Source organism: Protopterus annectens, chromosome 4.part0 (genome assembly GCF_019279795.1).
Source record: "Protopterus annectens isolate FY-2018-M chromosome 4.part0, PAN1.0, whole genome shotgun sequence".
Taxonomy (NCBI): Eukaryota; Metazoa; Chordata; order Ceratodontiformes; family Protopteridae; genus Protopterus; species Protopterus annectens.
The window spans coordinates 1,981,220,527-1,981,240,079 of NC_056733.1; the positions used below are offsets into that span (position 1 = coordinate 1,981,220,527).

General features: G+C 40.1%; 1 protein-coding gene across 3 annotated transcripts in view; it reads right to left on the reverse strand.

The window, feature by feature from the left end:
• Positions 1-19,553, reverse strand: part of FLT4 (fms related receptor tyrosine kinase 4) — a 1,292,248-nt gene that overhangs the window by 689,655 nt on the left and 583,040 nt on the right. For all 3 annotated transcript variants that reach the window (XM_044069598.1, XM_044069597.1, XM_044069599.1), the window contains exon 4: positions 16,392-16,510. In XM_044069598.1, the coding sequence (XP_043925533.1) occupies positions 16,392-16,510 (119 nt within the window). The remainder of the gene's footprint in view (positions 1-16,391; positions 16,511-19,553) is intronic.

Sequence of the window (19,553 nt, forward strand, 5' to 3'; positions counted from 1 at the left end):
ACTAAAGTTCAAGAAATTAGTATTGTTTCAATCTTTGATGTTAGCCAAAGTGCTCTTCGCAGCATCGGCAATATGCCCAGAATTGACTCCTGCAATTCATATGGAGTTACAAGTATCAGTAACATATCTAAATACGACTGTAAATTCTTTTTTATGAGACCCATTGCTGCTAATACTATTGGAACAGTCTAGGTATCCCTCTGATGGATGCAGTTTGGCATTTGAAAATATGAATAAGTTAATATTTAATAGAAGAATGAGAAAATGCACATAGGATTTGGAGAAGAATGGGACAGAGAAAAAAGCAACATCTTTAGAGTCATGATCGTCATCATCATCATCAATCCCCTTCTTCCTATTTTCTGCAGGGGGTTGAGGTGTCACATCGACTCTCACTATCTCTCTTGATTCAGTGCCACACCCCTTCCTTCTTTGATAGCCATAGCTGGCTATTGCAGGACTTCTCTTACACAATCCAGCCATGTCTTTGCTGGATGTTTTCATTTCCTCTTGCCTTCTTGCTGTCTCTCCCAAATGTTCTTCACCAAATTGTCTTCTGCTTTCCTGCACCCATGCCTGAAACATTGTATTCTGTTAACTTTGACCTTCTTTGCAATTGGACTTAATTTGGCTTCAGCACTGATGTCATCATTTTTTCAACTGTCCCACAACATGCATCTTACCACCCATCTCAGTCACTTCATCTTCATCACCTCTAGCTTCCTCACCTGTTATGCCATCACTGCCCATTTTTTCTGTCCTATACAGAAATTCTGGTCACATCACTGTTTTGCACACCTCACTTTGTAGCTTCTTTGGCTTTCTTCTCTCACACACTACTCCTGGTACTGTGTGTCAGTTGGCTACAGCCTCTCTTATTCTAGTTTTGACCTCCTCATTAAGACTTCCATTTTCTTCAACCATTCCTCTTAGTTACTTGATGCTGTTAACCTGTGCCACCATTTTCCCTTCTATCTCACTTTTCATCTTCTTTTGATTTCCCCAATCTGCAGACATGACAAGTTTATTTTCTGTACTCTTTTTTTCTGTCCTGTGTACCTTCAGTTTTCCATGACATTTCTGTTCAGTTTGCTTGTAATACCTTATCATCTGCATGCACCAGCTATGTTGATCTGTTCCCTCTGACCTGTTTGCTAATGTAGTCCATCACTAGTATGATCAGCAGTGAACCCAAAACTGAACCCTAATGCACACCCACTCCCAAAGGGAACCCTTCTGTGAATCCAAACACTGTTCATTCTTGTTTCTTTGTGTCCTTATAAATAGCTTGCATAATTCTACCAACATTTATGGGACTTTGAACCATCACAGGACCACCCCAAATCAGCTTTCTTTGGTCCTTGTGATTTGATTTCTCCATGTCTAGGAATGCCCAGGTGGGCATCTCCAGCTTCTTCATAGGTTCATAGGTGTGTACTAGGCTAATGGCCCTGGAGCCTTTACAGCCTAGCCCATAGACGTACCCTGGCATTGTACCACCCAATGTTATTCTTCAATATCTGCTTCACTGCAAACATGGGGTCAGTTATGCTGCATCCAGATCTGACCCCAGATTGCTTATTTTCCATCTTACTTTCTACTACTCTGTATATTCATTTAATAATAATCCTCTTATATGCAGTGAGACAAGAGTCCAATATCTCTATAGTGCCCACAGTTGTGAATGACCCCTTTTTTTTCTTGTATGCTGCAAATAGAGCATTTATTCTCCAGACATTTCTCTCCATTCCACTATGAGTTCCTTTATGAGCCATTTCTCCCCTAACTCATATAACATCTTAATGATGTCTGCAAACACCTCATCTGAAGCTGTTGTTTGCAATGATTTCATTTTTCTTATTGCTGATTTTACTTTTTCTAGGATGACCTCTTCTTCCTCTTTCATAGTAGACTGTGTCTGGGTCCATGCAACTTCTGTGAGATTTTCTTCACCCAGAAACTGCTAGAAGCACTCCTTCCATCTGCCTTTGATGTCCAATGGACTGATGAGCAGATTGTTCCTGGCATCACTTATGAAGGGTGTCTGATGACTCTCGTCTTTATCTTTCTGTCTTTGCCTTGCAACTTGACAGAGTAATTTTTATTTATTTATTTACGAGGGTGGAACACGAATCAAACAATGACAGATTCATAATGTAACAAAACAATGTACAGGATTCAAATAACAGTGATTTGCATTTATGAGTAAGCACAGTAAATCTGACAATATATACAAAGAAGATCTAACAAACCAAATATATGCATCGTTACATAAGTGGAATATAAGGGGGGGGGGCAGTGTTAAAGTAGGAGGCGTAGAAGTGGTGGAGATATGGTAGTGGTATATAGGTTTGGAAAGGTAATAAAAGCCAGCAAGATGAAAGAGGGGACTAGATTATGTGTAAAGGGTTTAGGGCAGCAAGTTGGTAGAGTGCCTCTGAGACCTCATCTTTGCTGTTGCAAATGCATTCTTAGCCTCTTTGCTAGACAGCCAGTATTCCTTTTTAGCCTGGTCCATCATTTCTATCTCTCATTTCCATGCACTCCTTCTCTCTTTTGGTAACTCCCTGGTATTCTGCATTCTGCCACTAGATTTCCTTGTGTACAATACTTCCATACCTGGTTAGGCCTTATATCGTTTGTAGTCTTTACACATGTTGTTTTGAGACACTGCCTTTCTTATTTGACTCCACTTATTTTCTGTTTTCTCTGAGGTGGCAGAGCCCTGAGTATTTCTTTGAACTCTTTATGTTTCCACTCTGGTTAACATCCAGGTCTTCAGACTATACTCTGTTGATCTTGGAGCTTTGTCTAACCACAGATATCAGCTGATTATGGCAACAAGTGGTTTATGCTGTTTCATTATGATGATTTTGTAATTTCTAATTCTACCCCAATGGCATTTCGTTTACTTGGAGGATGTTTATATGCTGACAGCTCTTCTCTGTGATCTCTTGCTAGACAAAAGTCAAGCATAACCTCTCCTTCTTTATTATTATGTGATCTTGTGTTACCAGATGGATATTTAGAAGGGCATCTCCCTACTTATTATTATTATATTATTAAATATTTATTGTGGACCCAGGCAGTCCTCATATCCTGTTCAGTCTACCCTGATACACCAGCTCAGGTGCCCATTATCATCACCAACTTGTGTCATCCTACTTTATCTACTAGGTACTGCATCTGCTTCCTGAATGCACTCTTTTCTTACCATCACAAAACCTACTGTGGGGCATATGCTGAGATTATGAATACAACCCTATAATTTCATGAGAGTCTTACTGTTATGAGCCTGTCACTAATCCTGATAGCATCTTTCAGTGTGCTCAGAAAACTCTTCTCACTACTATCTCCACACCACATTTGGTCTGTTACCCCCCCACACACACACACATGCACACTTACTGGGTAGTAGACTCTGGATTCCAAGGCTATCACCTTGGCTACTGGGTATACAGGATGTCCAGTCTTCTCTTTACCATCATGTCATCCACTTCCAAGCTATTCTAAGTAAACCATGCTGGGCAACTGGACACTGGTTGGCCAGTAGCTTATTCGCACACACATCTACCATCATCCTTTTTTGAATAAATTAGTCAATGTGACCAAATCACATACAGCCAGTTTGTGCACTCTTTTACACAATGAAGTGCTTAGTCCAGAATCTCTCAGTCTGTGATCTGTGCCCTCTTATCTAGAGGATAATGTGTACCCCATTTGATTCCTAAAGTGGTCTAGTCTATACAAATCTTTCCTCGCTAGGCAACAAATAGAGCCTGTGCTACTCACGATTCTCTTCAATTTTGGGCACATTCTTTTGACAACTAAACCAGAACCAAAGAAACAGGACCAAGAAACAAATTCGACTGCCACGAAAATGACACCACAAAATTCGAATAAATCCAAAACACTGGTCTTTATTTGTAGAAAACCACACCAAAATCACGTATCACAAGCGCTTTCGCTAGGATGTTCCTAGCTTTGTCAAGTTGTTAGGACATTCTGAAACATCAGCTTAAATAGCTGCTTGTGTTAATTAGACAATCGTAATGCAATTAAAAACTAAACAATTGCCATTCATTTAATTAAGTAACCTACCTATAAAATACATTCTTTTGACATACAACTCATGTTTGAGATGGAAATAGTCAGTAAAAAGACATGTGGAGAACATGCAAACTCCAAACAGGCACTGGTCAGAGGTCAGGATCAAGCCTAATGCCCTGTGCTTGAGAGGCAACGACCTCAACCATTATGGCAACTATGCCTTTAGAATATATGGCTAAAAAGTGCAGTTGTGTAAGACAAACTTACCATAACAGTAGATGTTTGAATAATCACTGCTGTAGTATCCTTAACTATATGGATTATATCCTGACTGGGATATAATATCCGATCATCTTCCAAAGCTTCAGGGTATCATCCATGTACCAAAACTGTCAATCAGCTTGAGCTGAGCTAACTAAAAGACACGTTTGGGCACAAAGCCCTTCAAAGCTTTCCCACCAGCAGAAAGAGGGAGGCAGAGGCCAGAAAGAACTATGGCATAAAGAACTATGGCACGAACAACAAAAAATAAATATCCATACCCTGGCACAAAAAACACACCAAAAAACAAGGGTGATAGAGGAAGGGAGTAGCTACTGCAGCAATGATCATTCAAACATCTACTGTTCTGATAAGTTCAACTTACAACTATGTTCATCATCTTGATCACTGTTGCAGCAGCCTTAGCTATATAGGTAGATTACCACAGCTAACTACATTTGGGAGGTGGAATCAAGGAACCTCTGGAAAATAGCTCTAGCAAAGATTGATCTGGACCTAGAAAAAGAATCAAGCTTACAGTGCTTTGTAAAAGTATGCACAGAGGACCAATTTGCAGCTTCTAGACAATTTCTATATTTAAACTCTATCTAAAAGGCCATAGAGGAGGTCATGACCTGGTAGAGATGGCCTTGACCCTGCCTGGAATAGATCTGTTATGGTGATTATAACAAAAAACATTTGGAAAGAGACTGTTTTTCATAGGTTGTCCCTTCTTAAGTTCATAGGTGTTTAGTAGGCTAATTACCACAAGGAACATTTTAAGCGTAGCCATGCATCCCAAATTTCTGATAAGTTCTGGTACCATTGAGAAATGTAAGCAGGGGATTGGGAGATGAAACATTTACAAGCAGGGGCCTGGGAGATGAAGCATTAATAGGCTGCCTGTGTCCATTAGAGACATAAGTGCCAAATCAGGGATGAATTTCATGTTCCCCATCCAATTGTCTAATTTACAATTAAATTGGGTTAGGGAGGAACTCTTCTTCACACCTCTTACCTTCACAAGAAATAAATAATTGATTCAAAGATCTGAAAGATATAGTTCTATCAAGATAGTATCTGAGATGTCTGTGGACGTCCAACATATGAAGTAAGGTATGCAGTATCCTCTTTCCTTCATTTTTAGATTAATTAAAGAAAACAGGGAGTTGGATAGCTTGACTTAAAGTAAACCAATTTTAGGAATAAAAGCAGGATTAGTTCTCAAAGAAACCTTTGCCTTATGGAAAATGAGGTAGGGTTTACTCACCATAAGAGCTTGCAACTCAGATACCCCTGTTGCAGAGGTCAGAGCAATCAGTAAAAATGGTTTCTATTTTAATAATCACAAGTCACCCAGATTAGCTGGCTCATATGGAGCAAGTGATATCTTCTTTAACACAAAATTCCGATCCCAAGGAGGGGCAACCAGTTTACTTGGCAGCCTCTTTTGCAAACCCCTTTTCAAGAACATTTTGACGTGAGACTGCATTAAAGAGGAGGATCTATTGGCAGATGTGCTGAAACAGCCGATAAAAGAACTTTGAAATAGGAATAAGAAAGGCCATACTTTCTAGTAACTCACGCAAGTATTGTAAAATCAGAAAACAACTATCCATGAATGGGTGCTGGTTATGTTGTTGGAACCAACTACAAAACATTTTCCATTTGCTAATATATGATTTTCTAGTAGTAGGCTTTCTTTCCTCCATTAGTACTTGCTGTATGTTGTCAGTAAATAGGTACCTGAAAGGAATTAAGACTTTATCATCCTGGCAGTCACTTGAAAATGACTGATGTCATAGCATATCAATCACTCCTATTCTTGTGTAAGTACATCCAGTCTGTGAGGAAGCTTGAGGTAATTGCCCCTGGCCATTTCCAAAAGAAGGTATAACCACAGTTGCCTAGGCCAGAAGGGAGTCACCACAACAATCTTGGTGGATTCTTTCTGAATCTTCAGCAGTACCCTAGATATTAATGGAAAGGGTGGAAAGCATGCAGGAACATTACTGCCCGAAGAAAAGAAAAGAAAAGGCTCCTGTCTTCCAGGTCTTCTTGCATTAAGTCCTGGAACTTTACTAGAAAGGCTCACCCAGAGTTTGCTATTCTTTGTTGTGAGGGAAAGGTTAGTTTGTTTTTATTTGTTGCATTTTATATTACTTTATTGCCTTTTTCTATTTTGAATATTGTGATTTGTTTTCTTTACCTTGTGTTTTACTTGTATTCTGCTTTTAACTGCTTTTAACTGCATATTAAAACTTGAAAAGAGACCACAGTTCTGTCTCATGTGAATCAGGCAGAAATTAGAACAGGTCAATTAAAGACTCACACATAAGATAGAAGAAGTCAGTTAAGGTTAATCATCTGTGAACTGAGGGGTTGGAGCTAGAAACTAAACCTTTTATTTAAGGGGTAAAATAAAGCATTTCAGAACTTTACTTGAAAGGCTCACCCAGACTCTGCTACATTTTGCTGTGAGGAAAGGTTAGTTTGCTTTTTATTTGTTGTGTTTTGTATTACTTTATTGCCTTTTCTATTTTGAATACTGTGATTCATTTTCTTTACCTTGTGTTTTACTTGTATTCTGCTTTTAACTGTATATTAAAAATTGAAAAGCAACCACAGCTCTGTCTCTTTTGAGTCAGGCAGAAATAATTTTTCCCACCCTCTCACCCATTTACTGTTGTGTTCCTAAACACCACTTTTTCTAGTTGCCTGCCCCTTATGTTAATTTGACCATATATCTCATTTCCTCTCTGCTTTTACTGGCTTGTGTGAGTAAGCACAAAATTATCATTTTGTGAAATCACTCCCATTCAACTATTTAAATTTATTGGCCATCCTAATGTATTCCACAGTACCAGAATACAAAAGTGACTACCCCCTTTCAATCTATCTTGCTGTTTTAAAAATAGTGACTCTCCACTAAAACTTAACCTTTTAGACAGGTAAAACTTAAGTTACCTACTTTCACATCTAATTCCTCTAGTGCACACTGCAGTTTTAGGATAAGCGATTTTTTTTTCATCTTACCTTTAAGCATCTATTGCAAGACCACCGGTTATTGCAGAGTCTGCATTCTGCCTTTCAGAAGTCATCTTGGGATTAGTGCTTCTGTTTTCTCCTGGTGAGAGAAGGAGTGCAGTTACATTATTTCCTGGAGACTGCTGATCACCAGAAAGCTTAATAACGGCTTTATAGGTGACAGATTGGAATCTGTGCTTATATTCTGATCCTGGTGAGAGTAGGAGCAGAGTGCATTGATTCATGACTCTTTCTGGTTGGATTGTCTGTGACTAGCACTTGCTCTAAAACCTGCTGGAAAACACTAGGAAGCCTTAAACTGATACAAGCACTCAACTTTCCTTGTCAATAAGGAGAAATTAATCATAGGCACTAAGCCTATAATTGCAAAGTACTTTGCCAAGGTAAGGGAAAACAGCTCTTGTACTTTACAAAAAAAAAAAGAAAGCACCTAACCAGTCATGTCCAAGGATCAGCTTCCGATGATTTCTCCTGTCCACCTGGTGAATCTGAGCATACTGGGGCAATGCAGCAATTGCCTCATGTACACAGACAACCCTCTCCTGCTACCATCCAACACTACAACCTGCGAGAGATGCACTTACATAGCCAAACTGGAAACAAAGCTCTCTCCAACCAAGATTGTGCTAGACAATCAAGAGGAGAAGGTTAACACCAGCACTACACCTCAAGCAACACATAGCCCATTAAAACCCTTACTACTAACACCCACACATAGCAACACTAAACCCACATATGTGGCAGCCCTTAACATTAACCTGCCCAAGCAATAAGGACCTCTGAAGCTGAAATACAAACAAACACCAATCACAACCAAAGTATCACATAACTCGCAACACCAGTGTGCCACCCAACAACAGCCCCTAAGGCAAGACAATGTACCCAACACTTTAGTCATAGGTGACTCTATAGTCAGGCACACTGATGCCCACTCACCAGGCTAAACAAGGAGAAAGTTACTGTCAGCTGCCTGTCAGGTGCCAGGATCCACCACATAATGCATGCACTCAAGTCACTCCACAACAAGTACAAATATGACTCTGTCATTGTCCATGTTGGAGTGAATGACTTGAGATGTACCTCCCTGGACTACATGAAAAGAGACATGGAAGAGCTCTCGGATCATGTGGCCCAGGCAGGTATGATCCTAGCCCTGAGTAGCATCTTGCCTTCATCCAGAATTATACTACAGTATAAGGACAACATGATTGACTTCAAAAATTGGCTAAGCTTCTGGTGTCATTCAAAGGGGATCCAGTATCTGTCTGCCTGGGAAGACATGATCGACAAACCACGATGCTTTGCCAGAGATGGTCTGCACCTGTCACCCCTTGGGATTCAGGTTACTGGCTAAGGCTCATACCACCCCTATAGTGTCTTTTTTAGGCAAGGCTCAAAGGACAAAACCTCCACTGTAACATGTACAAATATACAAAATATGAAGGTAATGCTACTCAATGCTAGAAGTCTAAATATCAAAATGTACTCCCTTGAGGCACTCCTAAAAATGGAGAACATCGATATCTGTGCAGTAATTGAGACCTGGTTCAAAGCACCAGGGAGCACTCCTGCAATACCAGGCTACAACTCTTACCACACTTTTTGGCCACCAAACCAGGACTGAAACACTAAAGGTGGAGGTGTGTCCATATTCACACCTCCAGGCTAGTTGCCCAACACAATGCATCTGAAATTCTCCAGGTGCAACTACCACTAGGTAAGACTGCAATCCGAATTGTAGCTTGCTACAGATCCCCCACCATGCCCCAAGATTCTCACTATACCTTTCTAAACATACTGGAAAATATTAAGATACAACCAAACATCCTAATACTGGGTGATTTCAACTACTTTGCTATTAACTGGGAAAAATACTTGTGTACCAACAGCTTTGCCCAATGATTCTTGGCCCTGGATCAACTAATCCATAGTCCCACCAGGGGCTTCAATATCCTGGACCTGGTCATTACCATCATGGGAAATCGATGCTGTACACCAGTGGTCACCCCCTCGTTGGTTAGATCTGACCATAAGCTAATCACCTTTGACATCCACATCCCACCACCCCCCCAGTAAGGAAACATCTGTACAAAACTTCTCCAAAGCCAACTTCATGCTACTCAAGTCAGAAGTGACAAATTTCATGACAACCATGCAGATGGGAACTGAAAGTTTGACTGCCAAATCCTACACTAAAGCACTGTATGAGCGCATCCACTCTTGCATGAATCGTGCCACCCCAAATAGAACCAAGATGCTCTCCTCCAAAAAAAGGAAGCCAATCAGGTTGTCCCCTGTCATAAAAAAACTATACAACAGAAGGAAGAAACTGTTGCACAAAAGAGGAAAATCCCAGGATGCAAAAAACTCCCTTACCAGCCTCAGTAAGAAGCTGAGATCCCTCATAAAATCCTCCAAAGCTAGTTACAAAAATAAAATTGCCAAAGATTCCAAAGACATCCACAAGGCATTCTATAGCTATGCCAAGAATCTAAATGACAATGCTCAGATCTGCTCTGAGCTACAACAGAATGGCATTAAATATACTAATCACAGAGGCATTGCCAATATCCTGGCAGATCAATTCAGTGCCAACTTCACCCCCCCTCACCCCCTAAAGGGCCCATCTCAATACAGAAAGATTGCCAAATTCTGGTAATCATGGCCACACAGTTAAAAACTGCACTCAACAAAGCTAAGAATACAGCATCCATGGGAACAGGTGACATCTCAGGCTGTGTACTACATGAACTACAAAATGAACTGACCCCTCAGAGAAGTGTCATGTTTAATCATAGCCTCACCTCAGGCTTCGTGCCCACTGAGTGGTGGACAGCTACAATTATCCCACTCCACAAGGGGGGATCCACCTTGGATCCCGGGAACTACAGTCCCATCAGTCTGACGAGCCTAATCTGCAAGGCCATAGAACGTATTATCATGGAACTTATAAACAAAGACACTGGCAACCTTCAAACACTGGACCCCACCCAGTTTGGATTCGTGAAGGGCCGATCGTGTCTCCTGAACCTGATTGACTTCTTTGAATCAATCTCCAGAGCTGTGGACGAGGCAGTCCACACAGCCTATCTGGACCTCACCAAGGCCTTCAATACCATCCACCACTCTGGAATCATAGACAAACTTATTAAGCTTGTCATAAATCCCTATGTCACTCGATGGGTTGCCAACTGGCTTACTGACAGAACCCACACTGTAAAAGTAGCTGACTCCAAATCCAGCTCCAGACAAGTGACAAGTGGAGTACTTCAGGGTTTAGTCCTGGGACCACTCTTGTTTGGCATCTACTTCTCTGAAGTACAGGCCAACACTGAGGGACTCTGGCTAACAAAGTTTGCAGATGACTGCAAACTGGGAGCCATTATTGAATCCCCAAATGATGTGAATATTCTACAAAAGGGCCTTACAAAAACAGGTGCTTGGTGCCAGAGTCATAGGCTCAAGCTCAATGGCAAGAAAAGTATAGTTATTCCCTTTGGGAAAAAACATAGGTGGCAGTATACTAAACTCTGAAAGTGTGATAAGAGACTTATTGACACAGGTGGACAGTGGTCTCACCTTCAATAACCACATTGCCACAACAGTCAGGAAATCCTTCTATGTGACACACCTCATCACTAAGGGCTTTTCATCCAGAAAAAAGGGGGTTCATTGTCCCACTGTACTCATCCCTCATTAGACCCATCATAGACTACAACATCCCATTTGGTATGTACCTCACAAGACATCTGCAACAACTGGAAAGGCCGCAGAAACACCTCACTAAAAGAATCACAGGCCTAAAGCAGATGCCCTATGCTGACCGACTAAAAAAACTCCAGCTATACCATGTTGCAGATCGTCTACTCGGAAGTGATCTCTGCTTAACATACAAGGCCATGTCAAATCCAGAGCTGTTGGACATGCTACACTTAAACCCAATCCATCAGAGCCACACACTCCAGGGACCTAAACCTTGTCATCACAATAAACAAAGCATGCTGGAGGGATAGGTTCCTGAACCAGAGACTCCCTATACTCTGAAATAGACTTCCCATACATGTCAAGCAGAATGCCTCCTTGGCCCTCTTCAAAAGGAACCTTGACGACTGGATGGGAGATAGGAAACTTACCCTGGGGATCATGTCAGTCACCCTGCTAGACAGCGGTCCAGGGAAGTAAATATTGTGGGAAGAAATAGCCAGGGAATTGTTATGGCTAGGCTTGTATAGGCCCTAGGGCCAATAGCCTAATACCAACCTATGTATCTATGAACAGAATCTTGACAGTTGATTATTCAAAGAGGAGTATCAAATGTTGGAAGACCCCCTGATCTTCATTTATGAGGGTCTACCCTGGTTTTGCTCAGCGTGTCTGCCACACAGTTTTGATCTGATGGAATGTAGGATGCCTGTAGAGTGAGACTGTGCTCTGAAGCCATCATGCGTGAAGATATCATATCAAGCTAACATGGGTAGTCTTTAAAGGAGGGTACGACCTGCTTAACCCTTGTTTGTCAATGTACCACACGACTGTGACATTGTCTGAAACTACTTTGAAGAGTTTGAAGGGGTTAAAGATGGTTTAGAGAGTTGAAGACCTTGATCAGAGCAAGCACTCCTGCATATTTATGTGTTTGTGTCTGTACTTGGTGTCTCTCACCCCATATGCTTTCCTCCCTCCTGAAACTGCTTCCCAAGCAAAGTCTGATGTATCTGTGGTGACTGACTGCTTTGGAGCAGGGAGAGAGAAGGGGAGACCGGAATTTAAGTTTATCTAGATTTCTCTTCTGACAAACCCCAGTACTGAGATGTGAAAGGATAAAGGGTGTACTGGGACTAAACAGATTCCACTGTATTTTCCTCATGTGTAGTCTTGCCAGGGATATCATGAGAATCACATATACCATGAGACCCAAACATCTTGTGATATTCCTCTGCATTGACTGAAGTTTGACTGGAAAACCATAGAAGCAGATCTAAATAAGGATCTATTTTTTCCTGTGGAAGAATAACTCTTTGAACTGAGGTGTCTAGTTGACATCCCAGGAACACAATCCTGTATGAGGGGGTAAAGAAAGGCATTTGATTATTCTCTTGGAATCCCAACTTGTATAAGAGATCTCTCACCCAAAAGAGATTCCTGACACTTTGATAAAGACTCTGCAAGAATAAGCAAGTCATCTAAATATGGAAAAAATTGTGGATAGCTTGTAGCCTACAATGAGTTACAGCTGGAGCTAGACATGTTATATACACTCTTGGTACAGTGGATAGTCCAAAGGGTAAGGTTGAGAACTGATAATATGATCCAGACATAAAAAAAAAAAAACTTAAGAAACATTTGAAATCTTGAAGAATAGGGATATAATCATAAGCATCTTATAAGTCTTGTGTTAGTAGATGGAAACTTGAAACAGGAAGTAAATGTAACAGGTTGTGAAGTGACATCATTTGAATTTGGGCAATGTCAGAAAGAATGTTTAAAAAGGAAAGATCCAGAATTAGTCTACAAGTATTTTCTTTCTTTGGCACTAGGAATATCATTAAATAAAAAAATCTTCCCTATTTGGGAAGGAGGAACTGGTTATATCAGTCCTTGGGATAGCATGTGACAAAGAACAGGTGGAAACAAAAGAGTCTGATCTGGAGGATGAGGAATGACCCCCTGGAAATTAGGAATTTTCTCACACTGCCATCTGTAACCTTGATGAATGATATTCAGAACCCATTTGTCTGAAGCAATCTCTTGCCAAAGAGAAAAATGAAGATAATACTTTCTGAAAGAAAAAGGGGGGGGGGGTTTGTCAGGTTAAGAGTGGGTCACAAGGTCTCTTGAATAGGCATATAGCTATATTGGACTGTCCTTGGCTTTGGGAGGTTAGAAACTCTCTTTGGAATTCCCTTATCATTCTTTCTTAAACATCTGTTTACCAGAATTCTAGTTAGACTGTTTATTCCATTTTCTGCCAAAAATGGAAGAGGAGAGATAATCCCTTAGACAATTTGGAAAAAGAAGAGCTGAAACATCTTAGAGATTCCCTGGATAAGCTTGCCCCTTTCATCACAATTTTTGATCATCTTTGCAGCAGAGAAACCGAACACAATCTCTTTCCAAGGCAGAATCTAAAATCTTATTTTATCATCATCCAGAAGGTTCTGAGAATAAAGCCATGCAGACCTTCTTAAAACAATACCACTGGCCATTGCCCTGGAAGAATTATCAGGTTCCTATTAAATGATCAAAGATGCATTCTTTCGAATGCATCATGATCGAACTTGAAATCACGAAAAGGCAAAAAAGCAAAATGGCATATATGCGAAATCTTTCCCTGGGAAAGAAATCGCTTGGCCGCTTCTGTTACTTTGCTGTTTTTGTGACTGTAGTGTGATCTTGGAGTTGGTATATTTAAGTAGGGTGTGTGTGTGTGGGGATTGGGGGATGGGGGGCAAAGCCCCCCACTTAATGTAATGTTTTAACATTTTTTATTTGTTTTACAGAACAGCAATTTTTTTCCCTTGGAAAAAAATTGCTGTTCTAAACATTTGAGATTGTAAGCTTTCGCTTACATGAGTTCGCTAAATCATTGTTCGCTTTTAGCATTCGATGATTTAACATAGACCCGAATTATCAACAGTCATACACATACTTTAAATGATGAGTAGTGACCTATGCAAAAGAAGAAACTAAATTATGTAAAGCAGATATTTCCTCACAAGAAGAAACTGCAAATAAAAATTTCTCATGCTTTCACAATTTGTCAGAACAAACTATATACATACAAACTGAACAATTCAAAATTATGGAAACCAAAGTTGCAGAAGTATATACTGCTTCCCCATACTTATCAATAATGTTCCCATCCTTATCAGAAAGAGTAGGATTGGCATTACCTAAGTACTTAGCATCAGTGGGACCAGCTAAAGCTATAGGTGCTCATTCAGGTTTGGGAATGGTGTATATAAATTTAAAAAACTGATACATTTTATAGACCCTATCTGCCTTTTTAGGGGCAGCTGGCTGACTAATGGGAAATTGAAGGCAGTAACATACACATCCTTTAAAGCTGATAGATCACGATGAATAGGTGTAAGTTCTGGAAAATCCTTCTGCAAATGTTATAGCATTTTCTGAGGGACTGAGAAACCTCAGTGTTCTCCCACTGAAAACAGTGACACATTCTAGCAATAGTCTCAGAAAACAAGAAAACAAGAAACCCCCACAGGTAGAATCAGAAGCTAATCCCTCCTCTGAGTCTGAATAAAAAATCTGAGGGGAAAAAAATGCCCCCAACATCTTCCTGTTCAGATTCAGAATCTTGAATCTTTTAAGGAAAAGAAGAATCCCTCTTTCTTTCGAAAAAAAAAAAATGAGAAGGATTTGAAACATGCTTGTTTTTTCTATTTCTTTTTGAGAGAAAAAAAATGGGGCCGGCTGTGTTACTAATTGGAGCAGCTGCTTCCCCAGGGATAAGCACAGCATTCTGGCACAACAGGGAAACCTTGCCGTTCCCTCTCCCAAGACCAAGAAGAGTGACTCTCCCTTCTCCACTGAGGGGAATCCAACAGCTGTAGAGGCTGTGGCTAACCCCTGGTCTATAGTGACTTTAGGTGCTACCCCAGATAGATCTGAGGTAAAAGATGAGTAGACTGAGGCAGAACAAATGGCCACAGCAGAGTCACCCACCTGGGGCAGATACAAATGGTTACCCTGCTGTGGTGGCAAAGGCTGTTTGCTTAACTTTTTCTTTTTGTGACTGGAAAAAAGGACCAACCATGGGATTGGTAGTCTGTTCCATGGTCAAGCTGAAAATGGTGCCTCTTTCCTTGTGAAGACAAGCAGCAAATGCCAGTAAAACTACCAGTCACAAAATATTTACCTTTTTTGACAGAGGAAAACACAGTAAAAAGCACTTTCAAACACTATGCCAGCCAACCAAGGAAATTATCCACAGAAAATGTTTTCACTTAGTTAACACTTCTTTTAAACTGGCAGTAAAAATGACTGCTCCGTATATTTGCAGTCTTGAGACAGTCCATTAAAACACAACACTCCTAGCTTTAAAATAACTTTCCTGAATAGGAAAGTAATAAACCATCAATAAATTTAAGAAAATGGAAATTTCTTCCCCCAAAGGGAATTTATCTACCCAGCAATAGAAAGCACAAGCTGACCATCACAAAAGCCACAAGGGAGCGTACTCTTCAGTGGCAGGAAAGCTCTGAAGGGCTTTGCACCAAAACTTGTCTTTTAGTCAGCTCAGCTTAAGCTGCTTGACAGTTCAGGTGTGTGTAAGGCATCCTGATTCTTTGGAAGTTGGCTAGCTGTTATATCCTTGGAAGGATATAACTTATATAGCTAAGGTAACTGCAGCAGTGATCAATATGATTAACATCTGAGATGAATAACCTTCTATACAAAATAAATACTATACAGAGAATAAAATGTATGGACTACAATATCTCAGATATATATAATTGCTAACATATGAAACTGCGCATGCATTTGTATGCTGGAATAAGCAAACATAGTGTGGCTATCTGCTGAATAGTTAAAAGTAAAATAAATAATAAAAAACAATCCCAATGCAGAGTAGCACTCCAACGGAGACGGGAACCAGCGTAAAAAATATATAAAAATAAAATCCAACCACCATATACGCTGTTCCCTGTGGCTATGAAACGTAGTAGAAAATTCCAACGATATACTTTGCAGCATACAAAACTAGAAGTTCAATAAAAACTTTTATTGCAGTACAAAGTGAGCGCTTTCGCCAACAGGCCGTTATAAGTCTGAAGAAGCCTGTTGGCGAAAGCGCTCACTTTGTACTGCAATAAAAGTTTTTATTGAACTTCTAGTTTTGTATGCTGCAAAGTATATCGTTGGAATTTTTACTACGTTTCATAGCCACAGGGAACAGCGTATAAAATAAATAATAACACTGCAGTGTTATAATTAACTGTGCTAATTGGCAGTGGGAATTTTTAGCAGTGCTATAAAACAACTTTATTATTGCATGAGAGTGTCCTTACCATGATGAGAGTGACATTGAGGTCAGGGATGGATACGATGCATGGCACCTCTGCATACTCCTGCTTGGACACGTATACAACACCTATTCCCTGCCTGTGAGCAAATGGCTCATCAAAATCTAAATGAAAGAAAGAATGAAATGTTAGGCAACACTCAATAATGCAATTTCTTTTAGAACCAAAGTTTAAGTTTAAATATTTGGAGGAATTTTGCAGTATCACTGCATTTGTGCAGAGGAACAAACTAGCTTTACTGAGGAAGCTTTTACTGACAAACATTAACTGTTGTCTTGTAGAAAGAGCACAAAATTACATGCCACGTCTGCCTGTTTATCCATATATCTATCAATTTAGGAATATGAGGCATTTGGCCATTGCCACTCTATTATTTCCATCCAGAGGATAAAAGCAATCTTTTTGCTTGTTTTCACAATTCATATGCTGTTGATCAGTTTGCACAGTATTGCATAGGGTCCTATGGATAAAAGAAGTAAATCACTATGTATAAACCTCCTTTGTTTGCCTAATTCAGATTTATTCACAGAAACATACTCATAAATGTAAGCATTTAGTTACATATACTTATACATGTGCATTCACAGCAAAGATTTTGCACATATATTTGTACACAGTGCATAAAGTCTAGTTTTAAAGCACATGCTATGTATCATCTCTTGAGTAAAATCTTACCTGTATGATGTTTTCAGAGAATCTGAATGGAATTTTACCCTATTTTGCACAGGGGTTTTCAGCACAGAAATGTACTAAATAAAACATAAGACATACTTTTCCACAAGAAACAGAAAACAGGGATATGGTAATGATATATCATTGAGAAAATAGAAATTAAAAAGAAGAAAACAGAAGGATGAGGACACAGTCTGCAAAAGCAGCATCTGTCAGGTAAGGACTGCTCTGCGGAGACTAAATAATTCTCTTTTTTAGAGTAAGATAACAAGAAAAGAATACATCTCAAAGGCCATGACATAAGGAAGAGCTAATTATACTGTCCAAGTCTGCCGAAACTGTAGTTTGGGGCAAGGAAAATGCAGAAATACAACAGTAAGTGCAGTGCATTGTGGGAATTACAGCATACGTGACAAAGACAGAAGACATACAGCATATGGATCAGCGAAGGAGAGAAAGCATGTGTAAAGGCCTTCATTAAGAGGGAATCATTCATACTGATGGCAGAAGGAGCTACTAGATGTATTTAGTTTTTTCGTTGAGACCATTTACCATTTTATCTTCCCTCCATTTCTGATTTCCTCTTCACCCTTTCCTTATATGATGCACATCCTTTTGAGTACATCCATACATTACCTTTCTGTCACCTGTTCTGGTAGTCTGTTCCATAAATCCAAAACTCTCTCAGTAAAGTACTTTTTGAGATGCAGAGAGTAGTTGATCCCTATAAGTATTCTGCGTATTCCCTCATTATTCCTGGTCAGTTGCAGTCCCTTAATAGCTTCCTAACTTGAAGTTCTGTACTGATATCATGTCAGAAGAGCTCCAGTGCTTCTAGTTTCTGGCACCAATATTTTCCCTTTCTGTACAACACATCTTTCAGATGATTTTTCTCTGGACTCTTCAGAAGTGTGTGGGGGGGGGGGGGTTCTCTTCATATATGGTCTATAGAACTGTACACAGTAATTGTGACGAGGGGTCTCAAGACTGTGGACATTATCTCTTTGCTTTTGATTTATTCTTCTGAGGATACACCTCAGAATTATATTATATTACATTAACTGCTGCTAACACTATCTTACTTTTCTGCTAGTGGTCAGTTCCAGGTGTGATCAATTCTTCCAAGTTCCTGTTCCTGTAATATCGCAATTGCTTCCACTCTACTTCCATTTAATACTTCGCACAAGGCATCTTGCGGCCCAGTTACAGTATTTTGCCTCTGTCAGCAATGAAATTCCAGTTTCTACCATTCTGCCTACTAAAACAATGAAATCCTTTCCTGGCCTCTCCCATCTCTACTGCTGCAACTAGCTTTGTGCCATTAGTGAAGGGGCTGATTATATTGCCTGTTCCCTTAGATATATCAGAGACAAACACACAGGGAAGTACTGCACATAGAAATGATAGCCATAACACTCTGCTAGTTGCATTTTTGTTCCTCACATTATTTCCCTTACTATGAGCCTCTGTTTCCTCCACATGTAAGCATGCAGATATCCAATTCTTCAGTCTTGGTCCCCTCCCAAATCTTTATGTTTCCTAAAAGCCATCTTTGCAGGATAGAAACAAAGGCCTTGTAGACATCTAAGCATGCCAGGACATCAGGCAAGTTCTATCTTGTCAAGTTCTCCTTTATGCAGCAGGAATGATTGCTTCTTCTCACCATGGACCTTTAGCAGGTATTGTCCTATAATAAAGCCAAGTACTGCAGCTAGCTCTACCAGACTCATGGCCAGATCCCTTGTGCTGTAGTAAAATTCTTGCTACAACTGTACCAAGTACCTGGCTACAGTTATCAGCATACACTGAGCTTCACTGTAAGTGTGAATGCTGTATCAACATTCATTTATGAAGACCTGATATCCTGGTAGCCACCTCATCACATCCCTTAACAGCTTCCACTGGAGTAGCTGCCTCTTTCCCCCAACCCATCATGGTTCTGGCCAGTTGTTTCTTCAGAATTATTTTCATGACTTTTCCCTGCCACTGCTTTTAAGGTAATGTGTCTGCAGGTCCCTGTACTACCCTGTTCCTTTCACTTATAGAAATGTATAGTACTTGCTGTTCTCCAGTCCTCACGAACTTCTGTCTGACAAGTGATCTGTTAAACATCTGTGTAAGGAGATCTGCTACAGACTGACCAGATAACTGAGAACTATGGGAGGCAGTTAATCTTGCTCTTGTGTCTCATCCTCCCTAAGGGCAGCCAGTGCCTTCATTATATTCTCCCTGTCTATCCTGGTGTCTGTCCACTGCTCCATCCATTCTGTCCTTCCTCCTCCCAGCCTTGTGTTCTATCCTAACCTTTATGAAGAACAAAGCAAAACATTCAGAGTCTCTGCATCTCCCAAGTCTTTTGTTTTGAAAATCTTTTATTGATCTTACAATCAGAGTAACACAAAACATATGTAAACATCATTATATATTATCCACAAATACAGCTAAATGCTTCTTGTGATATGTTTAGTTAAACAA